The sequence below is a fragment of the Ptychodera flava genome, chromosome 12 (genome assembly GCF_041260155.1).
Source record: "Ptychodera flava strain L36383 chromosome 12, AS_Pfla_20210202, whole genome shotgun sequence".
Lineage (NCBI taxonomy): Eukaryota > Metazoa > Hemichordata > Enteropneusta > Ptychoderidae > Ptychodera > Ptychodera flava.
Genome location: NC_091939.1, coordinates 3911009 through 3938692, shown reverse-complemented (window position 1 = coordinate 3938692; position 27684 = coordinate 3911009). Strand labels below are relative to the sequence as shown.

General features: G+C 36.5%; 1 protein-coding gene across 2 annotated transcripts in view; it reads left to right on the top strand.

The window, feature by feature from the left end:
• The window catches only part of LOC139144739 (smoothelin-like), a 77997-nt gene that overhangs the window by 27430 nt on the left and 22883 nt on the right, over positions 1 to 27684 (top strand). For both annotated transcript variants that reach the window (XM_070715468.1, XM_070715467.1), the window contains exons 3-10: positions 6625 to 6700; positions 7166 to 7416; positions 7609 to 7684; positions 8052 to 8623; positions 9459 to 9534; positions 9852 to 9944; positions 11298 to 11921; positions 12809 to 12906. In XM_070715468.1, the coding sequence (XP_070571569.1) occupies positions 6625 to 6700; positions 7166 to 7416; positions 7609 to 7684; positions 8052 to 8623; positions 9459 to 9534; positions 9852 to 9944; positions 11298 to 11921; positions 12809 to 12906 (1866 nt within the window). The remainder of the gene's footprint in view (positions 1 to 6624; positions 6701 to 7165; positions 7417 to 7608; positions 7685 to 8051; positions 8624 to 9458; positions 9535 to 9851; positions 9945 to 11297; positions 11922 to 12808; positions 12907 to 27684) is intronic.

Genomic DNA, 27684 nt, shown 5'->3' with positions numbered 1-27684 from the left:
TACGCACACAGGTGTTTCCGTAAACAATTTGACCAGTCACCCGCTTCCTTCATTAGCAAACAGCTTGTAAACATATACAGTTCAGTTCAAAAAGTTGATGTCCAAAACACACTGACCCTGGCAAGGTGAACCATCCCAGACTGACTGCCTGGCTGATGCTAATATATTGTATGGCAGTAGTGGCAAGGCCTCCACGCCCAGTACCATCCACAAAGCTTGCCCACTGTCATGCAGGTGTTAAAACACTCATGCCAACAACTGTGGTAATTAGCTTTGCTATTGTTTTGTGCTTCCTGTCAAGTTCTTCTTATTGTGAAATGCTAAGGAGCTGTGAATAAATGGGATTTGGGGTGAGAGGTTGTACTTTAGTATTCTACATTGATTGCCATGAACAAATTTGCACTAACTGTATGCAAAGTCAAGACCAGGAAAACTATGTTTATATGTGATGATCATCGTTCAAATTTTATGTTAAAGTGCACTTTGTTGAAATACCTGTTTAGTTGTTGATTGTTATAGCACAATCAAAGAAGCAATTTATTGTGTGTTAGGGGCTGGTCATATCATGATTTCATAGTCAGGTTTTCACACTTACAAGCATTGCTGGATGTGGGTAGGGGTGGGGGGTTTAATGAGCACCATTTTACAACTGGTATAGCCACAAACCACAGTCCCTCTAGCACGGTGGGTAGAGGGACTGTGCACAAACTGATGACGTCAATTTGCCGTACACAAGACACAGACACCTTGTAATTATATGGCACTGTGTATTGTGTACGGTGATTTAACGTCATCACTTTTTGGCTATACCACATGTAAAATGGTGCTTACTGTCAAAGCCAATGACTTTGGTCGCCATGTGCATCTAGGGTCCCTAAAAACGTTGCCCAGTTTGTATAGGTTGCTTGCACCAGGCATCCTTAGCTTAGTAATACCATGCAGTCACAAAGCAATGTCTGATCTGGTATGTATCTTCATTCTCTAAAATTGTGCATTAGACTGACAAGGTACTGTCAGTGTGTAATATATATTGACAGCATGCTTTAAAGGCACTTTTCGTGATCCCTTGGATTGCCTTAGTTCTAGTCTGTCAGAGGATTATGGAGGTGTGATGGCCTTTAGTTTTCCATAGAAATTGTAATCTTGTGGGTAAATTTTCTGATGAGACGTGTGTCGGCTCCATAGGTACAGAAATAGGAATGACAAGGTTGCAAGCTCTGACTCATCTCCTGAAACTGTACCTCACAGTGTGAACCAGTTTATCTAGGCTTTGTGAATGTACATTAAAAATATCACACAAACTTGACCTATGGAAATGTACTTGTGATAAGTTATCGGTTAGATTTCTTGTAGTGTAATCAGAATTGTTATGAACACAGACCAATCTAGTTATGGTGATATGCTATCATGGAACTTAAATAGCTTGTAAAGATTCTGGGCAAAAACTTTACAACCTCAGCAGTTTGTTTTGGTCCTCAAGGATATTGAGCTAATGTGTTCTTAAATTTCACCCAACAAGCTGTGTGTCGGAGTCAGGGTTGCTGTGAACTTGTGCATACAGTGTGGGAAACTATTTTAAATGTACATGTATCTGCCGTTAGTGTTCTTATAGCATAAGGCCTGCTCTACCACTTCTGAAGTTGCAGTTCATGTTCTGTATTCTCTGGAAATCTAAAAGGAAACAGTTGTTGTTGAAGATATATTTGTGGGTCTTAGAGTACTCTTTGACGATCAAACACAAAGTTCAATAGTGCTGTTGCATGAAAATTTGAAGGTGTCAAATATAACTTCACTTTCCCCAAATGTCAAGGTTTTGTGTTTTATTTTTGCACTCACCAACTCCTATACAGTGTATTTTGACTTGATACCAGATATTAATTACATCATTTAATTATGCCATTATTTTCAGTGTCTGCATCTATGGTGGACAGGCTTTGGGTTGCCCCCTTTCAAAAACATCCCGCTTGAGAGTAATATTGCAATAATATTTTGGTCTCTTCCCCTTTATTATGTTTCAAGGTCATTACCAGTCTGAGACAGTCGGCTATTTGAAGATATAAGCTTAATCAGATACCCTAGCAGTTTAATGACTGAGATGAAATTCAACCATCATACTACACACATTGAAGATTGTTTATTACATCTGAGACATCAAGTTCACATAGCAGCTCACAAATTTCAACTTCTGCATCTACTAGGTCAAAGGTCGTGTAATGTCCACCAGAGGGGGTTTATTTTTTATGCGGGTCATGTTACATTTGCAAAGCGTGACATGGTCAAAGTTAGTCTGATCATTTATCAAGGTCTGTGGTTCGTTAAAAAAAACACACTCTTGATGCAGGCAAACAGCCCAGGGGTAGTGTCATTAATCATATAGACTCACAATCTCTTTGACCCTGCCTTTTGTAGGCTGGCTGTACAGGGCTTTGAAACATCTGGTGTTAATGTTTTCAGCAATGGCAGTATTTCACATTCACCTACTGCAGAATTTGGAGGATCTGGGATGGCACACAGCCCAGATACTGCTAATTCTCGCCCTGAAGTTTATCAACAATCAAACCGCATTGTAGGCGTAACGAGTTGCTGCATTTAATCGTGAATAGACTTAAAGGTACAATGACATACTGCCATTGACCTTGATGTACGTGTTTACCTTTATACGAACTCATAAAATTGATTTTCTAAATTTAAAAAGCCACATCGCTTTTGAAAGATAGCACCAGCAAAGTTGCAAAAGGTAATTTATAAACATGTTTACATGTATAACATGTTTATCATTTTTATAGCAAAGAAGATACACACGCAATATTTTCTGCTGTATGTGTATTTTGATGTGTGACCTTGGCTTTGAAGGGTCGTGGTCCACTTGACAAGAATGACTGTGAAGATGGCTCATTGAAGTTTGTTTCCAAAAACATGTCAAATGTTTGATAAAATGACAGAATTTACCTTTGCATTGTTGCATCTACCATTTAAATTTTTAAAAGCGACTAACCAATTCCATAAAATAAATTACCATGACTTATTGTAAAGTTTCAACTGTGTAACACTCACATGAATGTTACCCCCAAAAAAACCCTTACAGGAAATGATGACAAACACGATAATGTATCGAAACTCTCTGTCATGGGAAAGTTCATATGAAAACAATTTTATATCGTCTTCCTTACTTTATCCTTGCGAGAAGAGTTGTAATTAATAGTAATTAAATCCACAGGTATAATTCATTGATATGCAGTCGCAATTTTATAGTGTGTATGTTATTTAAAACTATAAAAGTTTATTGGAAGTACAAGTGTCATGTACAAAGATATTTCCTGATCCAAGTTTTTGCCAACAATTTGAAAAAGTTTTTGCAATCCTATAGCAGATAATTGAAGTTCAAATTACAAAAAGTAAGTTCCCCAAAGCTTTCGCTACCAATTTACTGCTGCGTAATTTTGAAACGCATTATGAGAAGCTTGAGTTTGGATTGACTTCATTGGCCATAGAGTTTTACACAAGTCTTGTGTTCACAGTAATGGGCGAGAGAAGACTTTGTAAACTGTGTCAGAGTTTTTATGTGTTTTACAGAGAGTGGAATAGATTTGTTGGAATAACCCCGTGACTTGCATTGTCGTAGCTTTATTGTATTCAATTCAGATTTAGTCTGCTAAGATTCAGATAATACCATAGTAGCAAAGATGTTTGCAATGTGATAGCATAGCAATCTATGGTTGTTATAGCTTGGCTATACACCTGAAGTTTACCAGTGTAACCCTGCACACCTGTACATGATTAAAGTGCAAGATAGTTTATAAAGTGGGCAATGACTAAACCCCACTTCATCGCTATTGTCACTGCTCTTTGATGGGGTCTTTTGAGAATCATTCACTTGTGTGAGATATGAATGGCCAGTGATTTGAACGAAGAATGACAGCTTTCTATTGGTGGTAGGCAAAGGTCGTAAGGTCAGCTCCAGATAAGAGAAAGTAGTGCACCCAGAGTGTAAGCATTGAAAATCTTGGTATAATAGTCTCTTTACGGCTTAGTGATGTAACTCAGAGAATTGATGCAGACTTGAGAAGCCATAAGTACAGGATACTCTCATTTTGATGTAGCACTTTCAAGGACTGGCAGTTCCAGCGTTATGGCAACGGTTCTCTCTCATCAGATAGAGACACTCTTCACAACAATGCATCCTTTCAGGGAGCTGGCCTTTCTTTTATTGAAGAAGAGCAAATAATGGCGTTTGCAGTTTGCCGATGATGGCCCATGAAAGAAGAGATTTGCGGTTTAATCCTCTCAACATCCTGAAAAAAGAAAGGTTTTCACAACCCTACGTAACTTTACATGAGTATTTCTATTTACAAAGAGATTACAAACTCTGTCCATTGAAAAAAAGAACTGCAAGCATCAGAACTTTTACCTCATGACTAGACTTATAACTGGAAGGGTGGATTAGAAACGAGGTCATATATGTAGCCTATATGGCTTGTAAGTGATATTGGTCAGCTGATAACGGTACAAAGTTGGTGCATTGGATGGCTTTTCATGTCAAGAGAACACAGAAGATATATGATTGTTTTGTTTAGACTAACGCAGTTGACAAGTTTTGTTTAGTTCTATTGGTAAGTGGGGTCAAAGGTACATGTTTGACCATTCTCTTTAGTCTTAGCTTTCAGTGTTTGAACTGATTCTAAATTGACCCCAAAACAACAAAACTTACTCTAAATGATCCTTGATTTATCCCTCGATTATTTTCAGCAGTCATCACAGCAAAATCATAAAGATGATGAACTTGAATTTAAAAATAAAAGACATTGAGATGGAACTGGTATGTAGAGTATTTACATGCATGTATTTTGTCACCCCTCTATTAAAGTGGCTTGACCCAGGACTTCCATCAAAGAGAATGTGGTTTGAGCATGAGTTTTCTATGAGAATGACATTGTTGTAACAGGCTGTGTCCTTTTATGTACAACCATGTGTTTGGCTTTTCCAATGCAGTGAAGAAAGTGTAAAAGAGAGTGTTGGTCAATGAAAGTGTGATTTCCTAATTTTGAATTGTTGTACTTGGTCAGGTTTATGACAAGATTTTGCACTTCGTTTGTGTTTTTTGTTTTCTGGCTGTTTTTGTGATGTAAATAATGACAACAGGGATTGAAATTGTACAATGATATCAGCATGTGACCGTCCATAGTTGACATAATTGGTCCATTGTTGTCCTCCGCCTAGTGAGAACTGAGTCCAGACAGAGATCTGCCCATTCTGTTCATATTCATTGTACAATCATTGCGTCAATTCAAAGCCGAGCCAGTGTCTATCATTGCATCTACAGTCAACTCAAAGCAATTACTAATCTTTGCAGTCCTCTCCCCAAGCACTGAATTGAGCCATTACTTATAGCTCTGACATCAAACCAGAGTCACGTACACGGTAAAATCCTTCCAGGGCCCATTATAGTCATACAATGAAGAACAGAATCTTGAGCGTATAAATTAATAGTCAGACAGGTCGTCTACACTTCTTACAAAAAGTGTCCAACCAGCGTGCTAGTTTCTGTACTGTTAAGACTTAAACTTTGTCTTTTAGCATCTTTAAAGTTTTCATCAAGCTCATCTAAAGTATAACGTTTATTTTATCAAATAGTGCATTCTGTATAATATTTTTGATATTACATGAAAAGAACAATTGAAAGATTTTGTGTTCCGTGATAAGTATGTACACGTCATTGAAAAGTTAACTACATGTACCTTTGCTTGATTTATCATGAGTAGATAGTCACTGAAAATCTTGTATAAATAATACATACCAACTTTGTGTTTACGTGCAATCCTTGATTTTAAGATACACTGTATTTCCACTTTTATTCACGTGGAGAAACTGCAACCTTTATTGGTCTTTTGTCACTGCAAATTTTATACAAAGATTTGCATATAGTGTAAGAACTGGACATTACGATCTAGTTTTGTATTAAAGCTCAATAACCTGCTCAATAACCTGAAAGTTTGGATGTATTTTTTTACTGTTTTTCTTCAATTTTGAAATGTGATTATTTTAACTCTTCCCAAATTATGTTGAAATGCCGAGTGTTTAACTTTTCAAGTGAGTGATGTTAGTTGTTTATGTTGACAAGTGAACTTTAAAGCTGAAGCAGACATCATTTTTCAACAATAACACAAACTGCAAACTGTACGCTATATAATATATGTGCAAGACTAATACTCTGTATTCTAGCATATTTTTGAGAGAAAATAAGAATGTGTACTTGTTTATGGAACAAAAGCAATGAAAATATTATCAATAATTACAACTCTTTTCCCTGAGTTTACTTCTGTGCTTGCATCTAAACAATACAGAATTGCCTGTAGGTATACAGGCCTTTAGGACCACAGTAGAAAAAAAAAATCTGATTAAAACCAAGGTGTTCATGTGTGCAACCACAGGCCGGTTATTTAACCCCTTTAAATGGCACTGTGTAAAAAAAGAGCCTGTGGGGTGAATAATTGTGGTTTTTAATTCACTAGTTTTCACTTCATAGTTAATTTATACAGTGCCACGATGAATACTTCTTTTCATTTTCTTTAGCAAAGTTTGCTATTACCATTATCTAACAGTCTTTGTTTCCATCGTTGCCTGCAGCTTAAAGAGACCACGGTTTATGAAGAAAGAAAGAAGATTCGTATAGCCATAAAAGAACTCAGAAATAGAAAGGAAGGTGAGTGTAGACACTCAGACATCTTCACTGTTTTTACGTACGCCACTGAAAGTGGTACACAGTTACGAGTGGTCTTGGTGAGATGGTGCCACCAGCCAGGCAGTGCATAATTAAATGATCAATTTTTTGCTCCGTAAAGAATTTTCCGAACAAAAGTGTTTCAAAGTATCAATGAACTCAAATATTGTCACATTTGTTTTATTCATGCTGCACAAGAAATTTCGGGTAATGTGTGATTCAGAGATTGGCAAAGCCAATGTTTTCAAAAATTACCTGTAGAGGGCGCTGTTGCAACCACAATTTATACCCAGCATGTATTACACACAGCAATAGATATTCGTAATGAATGCTTTGGTATTTTTATTAATTTTAAAATGGACCAAGACTTAGCCAGTTGGATTGGAGATACTCTATCATGTGGAAGTTGTATGATTTTCACCAAATCCTGTTGCAATTTTATTTCAGCCCAAGCAAAGAGTTCTGTATCACTTGAGATTTTACCAAGTTCAAGCAAGAGTGGCAGTCATGGCTCTGTAACTACTGGTATATCGTTGACGAGACAAGAACAGTCAACATCTCACCAAAGAAAGACAGATGAAGAGGGAGACAGTGTTGAAAGAGCGGGCAGAAAGAAAGATGTTGACGTTGATAAAAAGACAGAGGAGTTGAGTCACAACATTGATGATATTACAGATGAAAATGTCCTGAAACAAATGGTAGGTTTTGTTGCTTCAGGAAGTTACTTTGCTTAATGTGGTCTGTGTCTTTGCTGATACCGTGTGTTACATAATTCCATAAAAACATGTCAGCACTCAGAAATTCTTTTCCAATGTTTACAAGAGGCACACAGTTATTCGTCTTGAACATAGAAGCAGTGCAAACATTGTCTGTTTTATTCAACATTTCAGTTGAAAGAGACTGAAGATTATGAACTTAAGAAGAGAATACGGGTTGCCCTGAGAGAAATTCGGAAGAAAGCAAGAGGTGGGTCGTGTCTCTACTAAATGTCAAGTTGTTTGATAAATTTTGTACAACTGAATATTGAATTTTTACATTTTTGAAGGATAGTAATTCAATGGAAATAAGATTAGCAATTTAGTCGTATGCAAAGAAGTAAATATTTCAAAACCATTAGCAAAATTTCAGATTTTCAAAATTCTCCTACCAGGGTCTCTCCCTGTTTTTGTTGAAATACTTGAAAATTCAATTTGTAAGAAGGGAACATTCATATTTTGAGGTAAAATGAAGTATATGAATATTTTTATGTTGTCAAAATGATGCACAAGTACAACCATAAATTCTAACCAGCTACTCTAATCAGTACTGTAACCTTTGACCCCTTGTCCCCTAGAGAGCAAAGTTCAAGAAGCCGAAACCAAAGAGACAACAAATGGTGCTACTCACAAATCCAATGTGACACTTCAGTTGGAGAACAAGGATTTGGAGAAAAGAAATGGTGACGTGCGTGTCGGCGAGGTCGCTGAGGTCACTGTCAAGCCAGCGGTGTCATCTCCTAAAGTGAGACCCAAAATGGTGATCAGGACACACTCTTTTAAAAAGCTGGACAAGTTTGACGTACCGGAAGCTGCCAAGAAAGAAGAGACCAGTGTTGTGTCAAGAGAAAGGATAGAGCTGAACGATACTGCCAAGAAAGATGATACCGATAATTTATGGGACAAGAGACAGATGTCGGATAATAGCACTGCTGCCAAAGATACTCTGAAGGACTCTCCGAAAACAAAAACTAAAATTTCTACCTCAACGTTTGAGCCAAAGAAAGACAGTCTACGCCCAAATAAAACTGCCATTGAAATTCAAGTTCAGAAAGTGGATAGTAGAGGACTGTGGGATACACCCACCAAAGAAGAACCCAAGAAAAATTCTTTTGAAGACGTTGATGATTTAGCAACACTTGAAAATCTTGTAAGTTAGTTTGCTATGAAATTTTTCAGAGAAATGAGTATTTTAGCATCATATGCAACTCTCCATTATGTATTGTATCCATAGATAGTGTGGAAAGAACTGTAAGATATTGAAAGTCTTCAGGTAATATGCACCTCAAAACAAAAATATTTTACAGCTTTGAACTTGGACTCAATCATTCTCCAAGGAAACTTTATTCTCTTTTATAATCAAATAAAAAAAGAGTAGGAGTTATTGTACCAAATTTGGAATCGGAGAACAAATTATGAAAAAAATTTACTGAGAGTTAAAATCCAAAACAGATGCCATATCCTGTGTTAATTCTATGGGAAAGACAATATTTTCCATTTTCATAAAAACAATGTTAAATCTTAATCTTCAGTACAAGCTTCAAAGATGAGACTACACAAGCAGCACACCATAAAATTATTGTAATAATTTGATTGCCCAGATAACTCTTATTGTTATAATTTGATTGCCCAGATAACTCTTATTGTTATAATTTGATTGCCCAGATAACTCTTATTGTTATAATTTGATTGCCCAGATAACTCTTATTGTTATAATTTGATTGCCCAGATAACTCTTCCTGAGGCACACCCTGAATTAATTGAATAGTTGTTGCAATTGTAATATTGACCTTTGAAGATCATTCAGTATAGATTATTTATACAATGCAGACTTAATGATGTTCATAGTACAGAAGGATTCAAATATTAGTAAAGCCATTAGAGAGTGATCTCTATACATATATTCTATGACCATTCTATGGCAATGTTTTCATCCAATAAAACAAGATTTAATGAAGAAGAACGTTTTTATGTTCTCTTTACAGTTGCTGAAAACGACAAAAGCTGATGAGAGACTGGAAATCAGGGCTCGTATCAGGGAACTAAAGATGCGAAAACCAGGTATTCTGCTTTGTGTTGACGTATCTGTGACGTGTTGCCCTGACGACAGATTGTGGTGAAAGTCAATGATCAAATTGTCATCAGTATGAATTCAATTTCTGTTTGAGTTTGTGTAAAGCACAGTGAAGTTTGTATAAGAACACGGCACACAAAAAGTCCATGTATTGTAAAGACTGCCCTCTCTTGAGTGTACATGTTCACTTTTGTTTTTTTCTGGTTTATCTACTTCTTCCTTAGGCATGTGTCATATGCATTATTCATTGCCTGATTTTTGTTTTCAGTGCAAATAAAAAATTGTGTGAACTTTTTCTCTTCAGAGAAAGTAAGTGAGAAGCCTGAGGAAAGAAGAATGCAACAACAGAGTTTTTTGAAACAGGAAAACAGAACTATTGTACCCAGAGTTACTAAAGGTAAAATGTCTATCCGTTTTATGTTGTGAGAATATGATCATCCATTTTAAACATAGGATATGCGAGACTAGCGCAATTGACAAGTGACTTGCTAATTCAGTTCAGTTGTGGAAAATTAAATCTGAGCACCAGACAACAATGGTGCAAGAAGACAATTGCATTAAAATGGAATAAATAGCTTTATTTGGTGCAAAGTGGTCCATTCATCTAACAATACAATGCTGGTTAATATGGCAGTTGTGGTCATGACAGAGAAAATGTCCCATCAAAATGATTGAGTCAAATTCTTAATATTCTATGACATTTTCAATTTGTAGTTTTAAGATAACATAATTGAATAAATATAGATAAAGAAAAGAAAACCAAGGCTGCTTCATCATTGGAAAAAGTAAATATGACCAGCTGATCAGGAAATAATTTGGTAGGATTCATAGAACTTTCTCTGGGTCTTCCTTCGGTGAAATTAACATGGTAAAAAAAATGAACTAAGAAGTTAAAATTTAATCATGGCAGGTATTTTTATTACTTTCTCTGTAAATGTGTGTATTCAATTGCAAAATATTGAAATTGTTTTGCAACACTGGCTCGACAAAATAAGGAGGTTAAATTTCATAGCAGCAGGTATTTTTTCTATGTGAATTTACAATTGATACGTACTGCTGGAAAGTCTTTGTGGTGATTTTTTAATTAGGAAAAAAGACAATGTTGGATAGCCCTCGCTGTAAGCCTCTCAAAACTATGCAATAACCGGTAAATTCACTGGAAATAAAATATCATGAGTGATTAGGTGTTTGTAAATGTCAAATAAAATGAAGTAGATTGGAGTGCATTGACATCATCAATGAAACTTGAGATCATCGTCCCTGTCCTCTTGTAAACAGCAAATTTCAGAGCCAGGCATGTCAGAGAGCTTTTCTCTACACACCTAAGGAGGCTTTTTTCAGCTGATTCCAGTCTAATAGTTTGAAGGAAAGCCTGGAGGTTTCCATATTGGCAGTTCGATTAGTTCAGCTAAGATCATCTAGAAAAAAAATTATTAGATTCTTTCTCAGAGTTAAGATCATCACATTATAAAGATGAAAAATACAAAGACTGCCATAATGATCTTGGTTGCAGAGAAATGATTTCTAAACATTTTGTAACAGATTTCAAACTAGACACCATTGTCTGTGTTAATTAAGCATCAAGAGAATCAATGTTATTTTGTGAAAACAAATCTGCAAACATCCTCTTTAATTTCCACTGAGTAAAATTTAATTTATTTGAATCAATGATCTGTTAGTCCTCTCGAAGGTCAACATCAACTCAATTATATCTCTCATACATTCTCAATTTCTGTGGATTTATGTTCAGATTCACCGTGGAATGCAGAGAACTCAGTGAAAGTTGACACCATTGAGGAGAGACCTGATGCAAACACCAAGATAACAACAACAGTGATGAGATTGAGAGACTCAAGCAAAGACGGTGAAGAAGTCAAACAACGGACTGTGGTGGAACAGAAGTCTGACTCAGGTGTCAAGAAAATGACAAAAACGTTCATGCTGAAAACAAATGGTGAGAACCAACAACCATTGACTGTTCAATATGGAGAGGAAACTCCCAAAACCAGGAAGACAGTGGTTTCCAGGTCGATAGTTGCCAAGGAGACCACTGATGATTATTCCTCCTGTTATACATCTGAGGAAGAGGAGGAAACGGTTGTCAAGACAGACGACAAGGGAACGACACATACATCCAAGACACGTGTTACATTGCAGAAAATGGAGGTATCAGACCGTGATAGGGATGAGGACAAACATACTTATGACTTACCAACTCATGACAGAAAACCTGCTGCTCTAGCAAGTTCTAAAACGTTCAGAAAGCAAAAGAGATTTGAAAGTGATTCTGAATCCAGTGATGATGATGTTGACGGTGGAGCGCTATCTAGGAAAGCTATCTCAACAGAAAGTAGGAAGGTTCCAGAAACCAAAGGTGAGACAAGTGATTTGAGTATGGTCAGGTCATTCCAAGAATACTGCACAGTATGCATGAGGATGGTAGCACAACATATCACCTGACACACAACAAGGAGGGATTCACAGCACTAATGGTTGAGTGCATGCTTTTTGGTATCTTTTCATAATATGGTAACTTCCATCCATAACTAGGGCAGCAAATGGGCCAACTAGTGACAACTTCAAGTTCATGCAATGTCACAACAATTGTTCCTACAAATTCAAACGGCAGTATGAAGCACTGTCTGGGACACACATTAAACAGCCTATGCAACCACACATTAAGTGCATAAGAAGAATCCTGGCAGTCAGCCAATGGGCTTCATAAAACCCATCCAAAAGTGAACGTACAGAGGCACCTGTAAAAGATACTGTGTTTTGGGTTCATTCAAACGTCAACATTACAGAATTGGCTTACTGTATGGCATTTTTCACACATACAAAATTGTATTGTTCTCACTGGTAGATGTATTGTATTTCTCTTTTGATATTTTATGTTGGTAACATAGTAACCTGATCTTTACTTCATGGCATATTTATCAGTATTTATCTGAAAAAAGTGCAAATCCTTGATTTTTCATTTTGTATGCAAAGACTTGATGTTTTGTATGCAAAAAACTAGATGTTCTATTTTTGATGTTCAACTGCTCAAGCTCTAGCTAGACTGCAAGATCCCATCGCTTAAGGCAGGGCTGTATCCGTCCTCAGAGTAAGGGTGTTCGGTATGGAAATAAAGCCAGCCTTGATAGAGTATTTCATGTTGCCACTGTAAATGCGAAAAATAAATTGACAAAAAAGACTGACACATAATTTTATCAAAAACCCGACTGAGTTTCCTTTGTTTCTGTAATGTCCATCTCTCAGGTGTAACCACTGCCAAGTTCAAAACTCAAGTTGGAACCAGACTCCAACATCAGAGTCCCACTCCAATGAAAGATGACAGGAGCTATGGTGCAAAACAGGTAAAAGGTTTTCTTCAACTCTGCAGTTAGTTTTCGAGTGATACAAATTTGATAGTTTCCCATCATATGTGTTTCAGCAGGAATGTCCTGTACAAGGGTAAGGTTTCTCATTTCATCAGCACAAGCCATCTTATATGCAGATTTCTAAAAAACCTGTACAGCTGTTGTCCTCTGTAACCAACAAGGATGAGTTACACGCACTCAGAGATGTACTATAACCTTGGCAAACTCCATAACCTTGATAAGAAATCCGGGATGAGTTTCAGATTCTTCTCTAGGTACAGTTTGTAACAGGCCGAGAGGAATGTCTCCCTAGAAGGCAAGGTCTGATTATTGCCGGATGAATGAGTGCTTTGAACAAAATATTTCACAGTGACAGTCAGTGGAATGAAATCCCAATAGACATGGTTTCCATGGTGATACGGATGTTTGGACGCTAACCTATCTTTTGAACTTATGCATGCTTGCTGATATGCAAAGTGTATATTGTAGAACTACAGGGATGTGACGGATCCTGTTTCTCAGGGCTTCCACTTCATCCTTGGGGGCGACTTGCAGCGATTTTGAAGCTGTTATCCAATTGGTTGGCAGAATCTTACCGTTATAATTAAATAATACAAATAAACCCTAAGTTGCTGTGAATAGTGACAATCGACCAATCAGATATAACCTTGCAAACACGCTGCGAGTCAGCCGCATCCTTGTGGAAACTGGCTTTAGTCGTCTAATTATCAGTGTTGTGCGTATTCATTGCCGTTTCAGAATATAAGTGGCCATACCTACTGCTGGTATTGTGGGTTCAGTTTATTCAACCATTCCTTAGTGGGCATGGCAGTGGGAGTTTGTTTAACTATCCCACTGCATTGCTTGCTTCAAATGCCCGTATGAACTTCCATGTTTTTCGGGCATGGCAGGGCAAAGGTCACTGCACCTGTTGTGATGATGACACAACTGCCGCAATTAAATTGTCGACAAGTTTTGCTGATACCAGTTTTGTCTTCACTAATTAAAAAGAAGTTCTACTGTGAGTCAACTCAGCTTTGTCCCACTAACTCCAAACAAGGAAATGAAGGCTTGAGTCCATACCAAGTTTTTTAAAAACTGTCAAATGTATACATTTTACTCTGTATATGTTGATTTATACAAAACCACAGTTACAAGTCTCCAACGGTATAGAATTGAATGCCACCAGAGCTTATCTTTGACATCTAACTGCGCTAATTTGCTCCCACTTGTACTATTTTTGTCATAAAACCTCATAAAATAACATTATATGATGAAACTTTCCTGCAACCACGATGTGTAGCAATCCTTGGGCCGTATCTCGCAATGACTGTGTTGACGATCATATTACAGATTGCCAAGGTTTTGCTGGTGTTGATTTGGCAATGTGCCAAGTTATCCCACAGTGCCTCATCAAGGAAACCGCACGTCCCTAATTCCTCAAGGGTACATGTTAAATTTTCAGGCATAGATGGTAAAAAGTCCAAAACTGTTGTGGCGGTAAATCTTTGTTTGTTAATGGGTGTTTACTTCATAATAAGAGTCCACAGAAAAATTGTGTAAAAATGTTGATTTATGTAAAACTGGTGTGCTTCATGACATTTTATCTTCTGAAAGGTGAAGTTTAAACAAGTTCATGGTAAAGTAAAAACCTACTCTTTGATCTTCACAAACTTTTCTTGCTTTGCTTTTTTTTCAATCACAAATCATAAACAGTTGAATCCCCGGATTTTGATTCATAACTTTTCTATTCGTGAGTAAGTCAAACTTCTTGTCTAAATCTGATAGCTTAACTTTGAAGTAATCTTGAGCTGATATATCTTTGGGAAAATGTGGACTTTGAAATTCAGTGTAATGATTGAAAGTAATTGCTATATGCATGATGTTTTAAGATACAGATGTACATAAATTATAAAGATAGAACTTTACTGAAAGATTGACGGACAGAATGTATCTAACAGCTCAGTTTTGAAGATTCTTATGTTTACACACTGTTTCAAATGATAAATTCTGTTTTTAATACTCCATTTAGTCCTTTATCAGTGAATTATACTATTAAAAATAAAAACTTTTGAAACAGTTTGCATAGTGATATGGACATGGTACAGATTGTTGTTTGGTCTTCAACTTGAGTTGTAAAACTTGACCAAAAGTTGAATATCATGTTCAAATATTTTGCAACAGAACTAAATATTGTCAATTTAATATAAAAAAATATAAAAAAAAAATATAAAAAATTTCTGAAAAAAATAATGGTATTCATCTTAAGTTGACCCATTTAATTATCTCTTTGAGTCAAGTTGTTTACTCAACAGATAGGATTTTATCCTGAAATAACAGATGATGTTTGCATGTGTCATCACCAACATCAAAGTCATGTCTTGGTGCTTCTGATATCTGATGATGCATCAAAAAATGATAAGCACTAGATTTGAAATTTCAGAATTTTATGATTCCACCAACCTCACCATGGTTCTGCTACCATCACCAGAATTTGCTGGTTTGCAGTGTACAGTTCTGCCAAAAGCTGCTCTGCAGACTGTATTCCTGTAGATATTCAGCCGGGCTGTGAGAAATGAATGTGCCTGCCTATTGCAACTAACCAGGCTTGTTGTTAAATGTCAACATAGTGTCGCTGATTTTATCCCAGCTATGCCACAAGGGTCTTTTGGAATTCTCGGCATATTTCAATAGAGTCTGCTATCTAGATAGCTCAGTTTTTTAGAAGGCCCCGACCAAGGGGATCCAAACCTTGTTGAACAACAATCCATATTACCTCTCTGTTGTCATTGTCTGACCATAATTTAATGACAGAATTTTTCAATTTGATTGAAAGTTACAAAAGATGTTTACGACCTGTTTAGTTCTAATGAAGGATAGGTTAGTCATTAAAAGGCAGGATCTAAAACTATTCAAATTTATGTCAGAATTGTGCCATTAATATTCATATCCATAATAGGAGAGGATTGCGTGTGTAGACATTCCTGTTCCTATCACCTCTCCCTCTGGTATCGGCTATTTCATCTAGTACTTGTAACCCCACTGTAAATGAAAATAAAGTTCCCACATGGGATATCTTTGTGTTGCTGCTTAGAAAAGATTATACCAAAGATATGTAAAAATGAAATCATGAAAGTTATCATGATATGGGTATGCATATCATGCATGGATGTCTGTATTTATTCAATAAAAGGTTGTGAGAAATTTCGGTTGTTAGATGGTGATATGAAGTGAAAAATCTAGGGCTTATTTTTGGTATGATTTTTGTCAGTTGTCTGAACCCTGGAGTTTATTCTCAGTGCAATGGGAACTCTGAGTGATTTCAAGCTGGCTGTCATCAGACGCATTGACCTGGCACGGCTTTTACAGAAATGGAAGACAGACAATTGAAATAAACGCCAGACAATTGAAACAAACATCTGTTGGCATTTCACTCTGTGTTCCGTCATCTATTTCTGAACACACACACTGGTAATCGTATAAAATTTACATGAGAGGTTGGCATTTCATAGCATTTGAAATAACCAATGTGATAAACAAGTTTGAATCATTCATCATTTCAAAAATATCAAAATTCGTTGATATTTAGAATCAGAGTTCTTGCGTGATGAATGTCCAGTAGAATGGGATAAATGCATAGAAAAATGTTATTATATAAACTATCATTATTCATTAATTGGGATTCAACTAATTATTATTATTAATAATTATTAAATGATATCACATTATAGTATGATATTTCATTTGATAAATAGAGCTGGAAGTTGTTCATTAATTATGTTATGTAATTTCTCAACATCCAGATATTATTGGCAACACAAAAGTACTGAAGTGAAAAATTTACCTTTCCTTTTACAGAATTGCCCAGGCCGGATGGATAAGCTTAGTTGATTAAAACTGATTGGTGTGGATTAGCCATGCAAAGATACCTAATTTGGTATTGCTAGTTAGTTACTGGTCTGGAAAGTCACAGATATTAATTGAGTTGTTTTATAATCTGATTGTAGAGTCAGCTCATCTAGATTTAAATGACTTATTAAAAAGCAAGAGAAAATATCAGTAATTTGATTGGTTTAAAGTACGTTCTGGACCTACAAATGATTATTCTTAATTCCCATCCTGTTCCGATACACTGATTCATCACTTTTTTTATCATAGCAAATCTCAAGGCTTAATTACCGTGAAATCTCCATCATGTTACTTCAGTTGGTTTATTTGTTGTTTAATCTTTTCTAAATCTGATGCAATGTATCAAAGTCGTGTATGTCTAGGAATTTGTTACAAGTGAACAGCCGGCAAGTGTGTAGACAAAGATTAATGACTATGGACTTTCCAAAAACAAGGAAGCAATTTATCTCAATTGACTTATTTGAAAGGTATTTTCTGTGTAAGGTATTTGCTGTATGGGCTGTAGCTGGTGTCAACGACTCTTGTCTTTTCCAAATTCAATGTAAACATTGATAAGGATAATTCTGAGAAAGAATCTCCATGATGATGTATTCAAGAACCTTGTTCCTGTTTTTCTGTGAACTTTATTTGGTGGGTGGATTGGTTGGAGGTATAGTGACGTCAGTTAGATTATCCATTTCAATGCTGATGTAGATATCATTGGGTGATTGACGCACTGGACGTATCCTGGGGGCCCTGCCTGGTAATGTAGCAGCTAATCCAACCATTCAGAAACTGCTACAGCATGCCAGGGGGACACACACCTTGACTCTACAAGTCGTTAACTTCTCATGCACAGTAGTGATTGTCAAACTTTGGCAATGTAACTGCAACATAACGTGAAATATAGGGAGATAAATGAAAATATTAATAAAAGTGTTCTGTTTTATGTAAATTGTTTACACTTTTCACATCCAGGACTTGATTTATGTTGCTATAGAAATATGGGAAAAGGTAGCAGGACACCTTAGACATATTATTAGCGGTATCTTGTATTTGCAAATATTATGAAAATAACATCAAGAAACAAAAACAACAAAACATAGAGTCTGCAAACAGACGGTGAGTACAGTGAGGGCTGTGTCCTTGACAATAGAAAGTAAACATCTGTGAGCTTTTCTAGGTTATTTAATTTACTGGTGTGTGTTCCCCCACTGAAATAATCTATCCACAACAACAAAAACATAAGTAATAATCTTTTGCCTATATGTGTGTGTGTTTGCGTGAGTGAGAGGCTGATTATGAGAGGCCAGCCTGGTGAATTGATGATAAAGCTAGCGAAGCATCTGGTGGAATTTACCAGTCACAGCAGACTAGATAGAGTCTGGGTCACCCTGGCAGAGGTTGCGTTGCTCGTACAGGCAGCCCGGCTTCAGTGTTTTCAAGCGGTCAACAGTTTTTAGCAAAGCCGTGTCTTTCTGCACTGTGGGAAGGTTTTGGTTTTCATCCATAGCTAGGGAGATACGGTGTGGGTTTACCTTGTCACTCGTTGAGGCTGCTTGTGTGCGTCTTTGGTGTTGGATTTTCAGAGAAGTGTGGCTGACCTGTTGGTTTAAGCCGAGGACTTGAAAGAGCAAGTGGAAAAGTCACAAGGTCAGTTGAATGCTAAAAATTCTGTGCATAGTTTTTCAGTATGTCCTTTTAATATAGATCTACTCCATAGGCCAAAGACATTGACATATCTGTCTGTGCATATACAGCAAGTACTTTCTCACAGACCAACATAGCAAGCCAAATCTAAAACACACATGCATGTAAACAATTTATTTGTAAATTATCAAAATTTTGCCATGTTTTCTTCAAATATAGTGAAGTATAAAAAAAAGCTAGCTATGCAATAATCACAGCAGTGGATGCACCCAGTCTGGTACTTGATATTTTCAGTGATAGACATGTCTGCTCAAAGCTATATTGATTTGTTCCAGAGATGAAACATTTAGATTTTGAAACATCCTGACGGTAAACAGTGGAGTTGTTACATTGCCAGCAATGTGAGCTGTCAGAACAATTCTCCAGTCGGAGTGTTTTATCGCTCATCTTAGCTTCTGTGTTGTGCGAAGCCTGTGATGGCACAAACTGTGTAAATCCAAATAGGCAGACTTTTCACTGCTTTCTAAACTGTCGGTTTTCCCTTCCTAGATGGAAGTTCAGTATATCTTTGCGATAGCATGGACACTGTGAGCACCAGGGAGCCATTCACTTCAAAACTATTTCATCAGTTCAAGGAGACATTTTCTCCTGTATCTGACCCAACAGATTTTGTTTTCCTCCTGCAAGTCAACCCATTTATGAGGTTAATGTGGTTTTATAACCCCATTATTTCAATGCTGATATGAGACTCATACATAGTTTAGGAGGGGAGGGAAGGCAAATTCCCCCTCCCCCCACTTCTCTGTCTTGCAAAAGTGAAAATATGAAATGTGTTACACCTTTAGGTATTTATATCATGATAAATGTCATGATATGATATATGTTATACTGGCGGTGACTTCAATGAAAATGTCAATGTGTGCTCATTTGTTTGATCAATTGTTAGCGGTATATATTAAGCTTCCCTTATCAAGGACAAAGTCTGAAAATTTTTTGAAAAGTTGATCACTATAAATATGATTGCTTTAAATTATGGTAAAATTTTAGAAGGCCAATGTCCATCAAAAGACTTTAAAATGCCAGAGAGTGTGTTGGATAGGCAAAGGTGAGGATAGCTATGTAGGGAGCACCATGCCTATTACAGACATGGTGCTTTAGTGCCGCTAACGAAAACATGACTATTTTTGGCATGGAGCCACCGTGAGCACATACAAGTGTTGTGTCATCTACAAGGGGTTACATTTTTGGCCCGTATCAATAATACAATATCACAGTAGATTCACCTCATCTTTGCAATGTCAATTCACATGAACGAATGCTTCATAAGATAATACTTGACTTTTGCTCTGATACAACTTTCATCTGGCAAGCCTTCCAAAATGTTTCAGTCTCTTATATCCAACATTGTATCCATGCATCAGAATTGGTTTCGTACAAGTTGTCTGTGACATTTCACAGCCTCCTATACCAATCCTCACATATACCCAGTGTGTATAGATGTGTGCTGTAAAAGAATATTGCCATCTGTAATGCAACTGAACACTCAATAGCATAAACAATATATCATTATATCTCACTCACATTGAACAAATTGTTCTATGTATTTGTAAATCAGTGTTTGAAAAAGAACAGAAAAGGTGTGGTGAGCAATGCCAGCAACAGATTTAGTACAGAATTAATGGTACAGCTGCCGAGTGGTTTGTGTTTCTGTCTTATCTTAAAATGTTCTTTCTTCTCGAAACTTTATGCACTTTGAAAGAAAGTAGTATAATTTATAATCAGAGAAAAAAATCATGACAATAAATTCCAGCATGCAGACGGGTACCTTTAGATCCGAGTACTATATTTAGCCAGGATTCATTACCTACTTTCCAGTACTTTGTTTATTTACACCGGTAACAGGGACAAGTTGTTGAAATTCCTCAGCATGGACCTTTTGGTTCTATGTACAGACCTTTACTTCTGTGGGATTTTCCTTTTCCGTGCATGTGAAAGACACAGATCTGGAGAAGTTTATCAGTAATGCAGCTGTAGCTAAGCCAACTCATACTTCAATTCCTATTTGCCGGAACATTTTCTTTCAATAAAAATTAAATGTGTTGGAGATTTATGGTTGCAGGGGACGTTTTTGGACTATCAGAGAGTAAAATAACATTATGTGTGTTAACAAGTTCCATTTTCTGGCTGTGTATAATTGCAGACCATATTTCTCATGGATTATACCTTCTGTAACCATGGATACAGTTTACAAACAAATAATGATTAACTGTTATGATATTTCTTGTGTAATGCTTTCTACAAGTGTATTTGTTAGAAACAAACATGATCATTGGAATATTCCAAATGTTAAAAAATAGTAGAAATTTGCCCAGTTTGGTAAAGCCAGATTGAAACTATCTATCTGTCTGCAACAGTACGTATAAACAGGAAGAAGTTGTGACCTTTAAGTCATTTTCAAACTTTTAAAGTCAGGAAGCATTTGACAAGTGATGTAAATTTGTGTAATAATGTCACAATGGGTCTTACTTTAACGCTGTTGACTGTAAACAAAGTTGATGAGATCACAGTCAGACTTTATTGGAACTATTTGGCAATCACCAGCCCAATGTATGACAGAACCCTTTCAAAATTTGTGGACTCACGTTTTGCGATTTGCAAAGAATGAGAAGGTATTTTGGGATTTATTGTTGAGTTGGTGTCTCAAGTTATGTCGATGTCAGAAAAATATCAGTCTGATTATTGGAATAGAATGTTCAAGAGGTCAAATTTGCATGTTTTACGTCTTTTCATCCTATGAGACTCAGAGCAATGTCAAATTGACATTTCCAGTTAAGGAATTGACTCGACTGAAGGTGTGTGTTTTGAAATCTGACAAGACTGACAACACAGAGGCAGGTGTTAGACCACAGATAGCTTACCAGGAGCTAATAGAATATATGTAATGTAAGAAATGTAGATTAGAAGATATTTGGCTTAGGATGTTACATGTGACTTTAGACATACTGTAGCTGTGTTTTCCTGCCGAGCTGTTTATAGCATTCTCATTTATTTATTTACAAATGAAAATTTTTTGCTCTTTCATTGGATTTATCCGATCAAACAAGTAATTACAGTAATGTATCAGAACTCTCTTGAAAAATGAGCACTTAGATGTTTTCAAAAACACCAGTCTCTACATGTATGGTTGTCAACATATGTCGATGGCAGGAAAACATCCTTAGTTGACCTGAATTGTGCTTTGTCATATACTTCATTGTTCAGTTTAATAGCCATCATTCACCATGGCAACCTGTACGTATAGATGATTTTATCATTGTTGATGTGGTTTTAGGATGTCTGTAATTTCACCCCAGTGGTTTTCATGATCAAAAGCAAACTTAAAAGATAGCTGCGATTTGAAGCCATGAAAAGTGATTAAGTTGTTTTTGTGGAATAATTTGACTCAATAATCACGGTTTTGTTACTCTATTAAGTAGGTGCAAAGTTTGAACCAGAATGCAAGCCACAATTGTTTTAGTTTATAGCTATTGTTCAAGCCTAGAATAAAAAGGTATAGTCTTGTTTGAAAAGACCGGATATAGACTTAATGTATGGTTGAAATTTGCGGGCGGCTTTTTTCAGGCAGTCACACTCTAGTGGCAAGTCATAGCATTGTTGAACATGCGTCAGTCAAGCACAACATCACCTACAGTGTATTCGTGTTCATCATAGATTTCCAACAGTGATTGTACAGTTCCTGTGTAAAGTCATTGTTAAGTTGACAGGGTGGTGATCTGAATTTATCAAATAAAGCATACACATTGTTGATTTTGCAAAGCTTAAAAGTTGTTTATCTTGTTGGCAGTTGTTACTTGTTTACAGCCAGTTCAAGTCTCAGGTTCACAGTTCAGCCATGGTCTTTTGTCACGGACGGTAACGTTTGACATCATCATGATGCAAGGTCAGTTGAACTCAGTGCAGTTTGAAATCTTTAGTAGTGATACTTTACTTGCTGATGTTAGCATTGAAGGGACGTTTCTGAAGTATCCTGGATGTTTTAAATTGTCTGGACATTTGACCAATTGAAGTCTCACTGTACATTTCTCAGACAGACAACACATGGTAGTTTGAAGGTGAGTTTTGTCTGATATGGTGGGGGAATCTTTTGAAACTGTGTGACCCTTGATTGAAGAACCAAACTTAGCAAAGGAGTCTGGTTGCTGTTGTCAGAAGTTTTTGGTAAACAAAATTTTTTATAATTTAATTTTGTATTATGCAAAACAAATACCTGTTGACTTCTGGAAGAGCAGGGTGAAGTTGTGAAGTAAAGTTGCAAATAAGTATCTTTACTACTGATGGCTGGAAAGGTTGTATGGCACTTTAAAAGCATTCACATTTGTCCCAGTGATTTAAGTTTCCAACAGATTCATTTGATGTTAAGGAAATATTCAGTAAAATATTTCAAATAACAGTTTGATATACTGCAGCAAAGAGAATGTCAGAAAGTTAGGGTATGTGAGATTGGAGCTGATGTGAGGACGTTGTCAATTGTAATGATGACAAAATGACAACTGCAACATATCATCAGGGGAGAGTAATATTCTGATAGACAGGCAAACCGTCTTGGTTGAAACTTGTACGTGCATCTTTTATCATGGAATTTTATGGTAAGACTCTTTGGTTTTCATGAGGGAGACAGCATAGGGAACAGTGATGGAATCAAGTCTGTAGGTCAGCATCATGAGATGAGTCCTGTACTGTGTGGGAGAAATGGCTTTGTCAGTAACTTAGTACATGTAGTAAAGTTAGGATGATTGCATTGCATTTATCCAAGCACTTGATGAATATTTCTGAACCGTGAAATTAAAAATTGGTTGAGAGCAGGAATAAGTAGTGCTTTCAATATATTTATCTCCATGACTGTTGCAAGCTTTGATTTGAAATCTTCTTGTAGAGATTACCTGTGACTTTGGGAGAAAGTGGCAGTTTGTAGCAGTACAATAAGTAAAATAAAAAAAATATATTCTATGATAGTTTTTTCTTCAAAATATGACATAGCTATTCTGAAATCTGTTTCTGAATGTTCCAAAACACAATTATTGATTATTGTCATTTTCTGTCAACAAGAGAAGAATGAATATTCTGAAGTATTTACTCTACTTATCAAAACTTTGAGAAACTGCCATACCAGCAATCTGTACCATCATTTTGGTGTTCATGGCTCTCTACTGTCAAGTCTTTCTGTAGCATTTCATTCTGATAGTTTCTGATGTTTTTCATTTCACTGTTTTGTTGACCACCCTTTTATCAGTTATTTAGATGGCCATAAGAAGACAGTAGCAATGTTTTGAAAAGAGTCTTTGCAAAGAACTATAAGTTTAGCCAGTTCTACCGGTACATGTTACAGATTAACATGCACATTGGCTATGCGATATATTCCCTCCAGCAAAGGCTGCTATATATAAATCGCTGAATGCAGAGAGACCACACAAACAAAGAAATCATAGCAAAAAATCAGGCTGCTCATGTTGTTGACCAAACATGGAAAGCAAAATATTTTCCTTGACAGAACGGAGGATCTTACTGTATAATTTAGAAATGTTTAATCTCTGTTGAGGATTGCCAGATTATTATAATGCTGATGAGGTAAGGTTAGTATTGATTATAATTGATATGGTTATTGATATGGTTACTAACCATATGGTTTGTAAGGTATGGTATAACTGGTAAGGGCTGGTAAATAATGATATTGTTAGAAAGGGTTGGTATGACTAGAGGAGCTGGTAGATGCCAGATAAAAATGCTTGATTTAGATGGTAGTGCTAATTTTGTTAACAAGACTAACAGACAACCATGGCTGATGTGAATGGGAAAGGCTTATCAAGGTGAACACTCCTATTTGCTTGAAATAATTGACATAGCAATCAGTAGCAGAAACTATGTAAGTTGTGTTAGCAATCTGAAACTGAAAAATTTGCGAACACAACTTTAGCTGTAGGCTTTAAAAGTTAAAGTTAACATACATGTAGGTGTGGGCTTCAAAAGTTAACTTATGTACTATTGCAACTTGTAATCAGCACTAAAATATGAGGATTGGTTTTTGATCAAAATGTATTTATCTTCTATCAGCAACCATCAAAGTAAGTGAAATTGCTGATAATATTACTGCATGGTCTTAGTATTTATCAAAACCGGAAAAGTAACATCTTGATCGAGATATAAACAGAAACTTTATTTACTGTTCCACATGAGGATTTGATTAGTTTGAAGGGACAGAATGAAGCTGGTCAGCTTTGAGATCTGAATTGGTATTAAAGATGGCAAGACAGCTGGAACATTGTACAATTTATTGCCAGCATTCTTATCAGACATAGATCCTTACAAGTCTAGTTTTCAATTTGCTGAATTCTTAAGTTGTCAATTGTAAGTTAGTTCATCCATTCCTAACAGTTCACTATACATGTCAGTCTTTCTAGATGAAACAAACCACCAACCAAGTCAAGTCTTGGATTTCTCAGCTCAGCTATTCAACCAGTGTATAACCCAGAGGTAGATTACTATGTAGCAACTTTTGAGGGACAGTCTCCACATAGCAATTTTCAAGAGGCACACTCCAATATAATGTATCAGGGGCAATCTCCAAATGAGGCACAACAATCAGTTGAAAGACTATCGTTACCTTAATTCAAGACTTTGAAACCAGATTTGGTATTTTAGACCTTTAACTAAATAGGCTTTGCTTTGATCTGCCTCGGAACATCTGTCATTTCAGTTCCAGTTGTCAGACCAGGTCAGTTCAGGAAACAAGTATGTTGTGCTGAATGTTCAAATAAAGACATAAATCTTGCGCTCTTTGTAACCGCACTTAAATAACAGAGTAACACATTGTTTTTATAATTCAGTAAAATATATCCATATCCCCCAAAGAACATTTATGGAATCAATCAATGGCTGGCTTTCTTTGACAAAGATGCCGATGAGGAGAGAGAAAGTGGTAAACTTTACTGGACATGTATAGCAGCTGTTCATATAAAAGTTCTGCAAAGAATAAATTCAACAGATTTCCATAATCTGCTGGTACAGAGTTGTGAACTACACTTCATTCTGATAGTGCAGTCAGTGAGTTCTTGCAAGAGTTACTTTGTTCTAGAATAGTTTTCATTGCATGTACTGTTGAGTGAAATCTGTGGTTTAGTTGGATATAGTTTTATTGATGTTCTCTTATCCAGGACATTAAGACGTCAATGCAGATGTATCAAGCGAGGTTCATCTTACTGAGTGCCCAGGAATGACAGTCTGTGCTTTTCATCAATAATGACAAGCAATTGAACACCAATTAGCTGAGAAACCAAACTGTTTTAAACAGAAACTGAATAGCTCTGTTCTCAAGTTGATGATTAGCCAGTTTGAAATCCGCTTAGAGGTCACTGATCAACTTATCCAACTATATCAACCATCTGGATTGACTTTGTTACAGGCATGTATATGCACATTGAATATGGCAGGTCAAAATCAATTGTTTAATACAGTTTGACAGTCTGTGTTGCTGCTGTTAACTTGAAAACATTTGACTTTGACTCTAAGAAATGTAGTTAAGAAGTCAATGACTGTAAACTTGATGAACTTACTGTAAACTTGATGAACTTCACATTCACTCAGAGCCCTTGTCACTTAACCCTGGGTGAACTTCCATTTCCTAAATAAAAAAAAATGTAATAAATTTTACAAAGATGGTCACCAGTCACTTAGTTTTTTAAGTGCATGTGTACCACATAATTTTCCTCAACAGTTATGGTTCATCATGACCTGTTTTAAACATCTTCTCATCAATTCTTCAAAATGTCAACACAGACCAAAGTCTTCCTCACTGTCTTTAGGGCTCTGACAGCACTAAATGATGAAATGTGTCATAGTGTTTTTGTCAAAGCGGATTCCGTCTCTGCGGTGAAAAACCAGTATTAAGAATTGGACGAGCTTTGACACATATAGGCAAAGTATCACCAACCATGGCTGTGAACTGAGCCACAAAGTTTCATTACATTATGAAGCCAAAAGAGTCATAGAATCCTTGATTAACCAACCCTTGATAAACAAGTCATAAAGAACAAAGTGCAGACTTCCAACTTTTTTATTTTCATTAATTGAGAACCTCAGGGATGGTAGCAGTTCACGAACTTGACCAAAATAGGTCATACAGAGCATTAAATCTGTTGCTATGGTAAGTGGTGACCTTTGTGACCTTTGCTAATTGTTGTCATGGCACACGTTTTGGAGGAATCTACTGTGTCATCTATCATAGATAGCACAGTGTGTGTTATGCAGCTGACTAGACCACTGTTACTTGCCCATCTCTGCATCTTAATTTAGAATACCAAACTCATTATCTATTTCTTACTGCAACATTGAATACCAGAGTATTGGTCTTCCAATTAATTGAAAATGTGGTCCATCGTGAACTCAGTGTTTTATTGTGTTGTAAACGTAATTATAGCTTCTCTGTGATCAGACAGGGAATGCCTTTAATGGAAGTCATTGCTGCAAATTTTTCCACCGGGTTGTGTGTGTGTTTAGCTCTTCTACTTTACATTCCCAATGTAAGAAAGAAGTCCTTGAAGATGTCGGTTGTCTGGATGTTGAACTTGGCAGTGTTCCAAGTGCCCTTAGCAACCCTCGCCTAGCTTATCATGTAGGTGGCATGATGTCAGTTTGACTGCATCTGTTTGTTGTCCTGGAATTCAGTGTGGGAGCAAGTTGGAAGTTCTTCAATGGCTCCTCAGAGATAACATTGCATGATTCATTTTGCCCTAACATGGTTTCTGCTTGCAGGACTACCGTTCTTTGTGAGCGGTTCTCATCAAGGGTTCTGTAATGCTCTTTCTGGTTCATAATAAAAGTCAAAGTGGCTAATAAAAATAATCAAAGAACTGCAGCAGGCCAGATTTTGAAGGCCCAAGTGATGACAAATTTGTTGCCCAAGTGATGCCACTGTGACATAGTAGAGTGAAGCGAAAATTATAGAGCACTTTTTTGAAGTATGTGCATTGCTGGAAAGTGAATCACAGAGTGTCTTCAAGGTGACATTAAAACCCTGATTTTGTAGTCAGATGCCGCTTTTCTCAAATACCACTCGTGATGAATGGATTGTTGGCTGTAATATTATTCAGAGAATGTGATTGCTATGCCTCTCTGCAAATTTTTTTCTTTGCACAGAAGAGCTATTTTCTACTCTGTGGATTTTTTTGTCCCAGGTCATCTCTG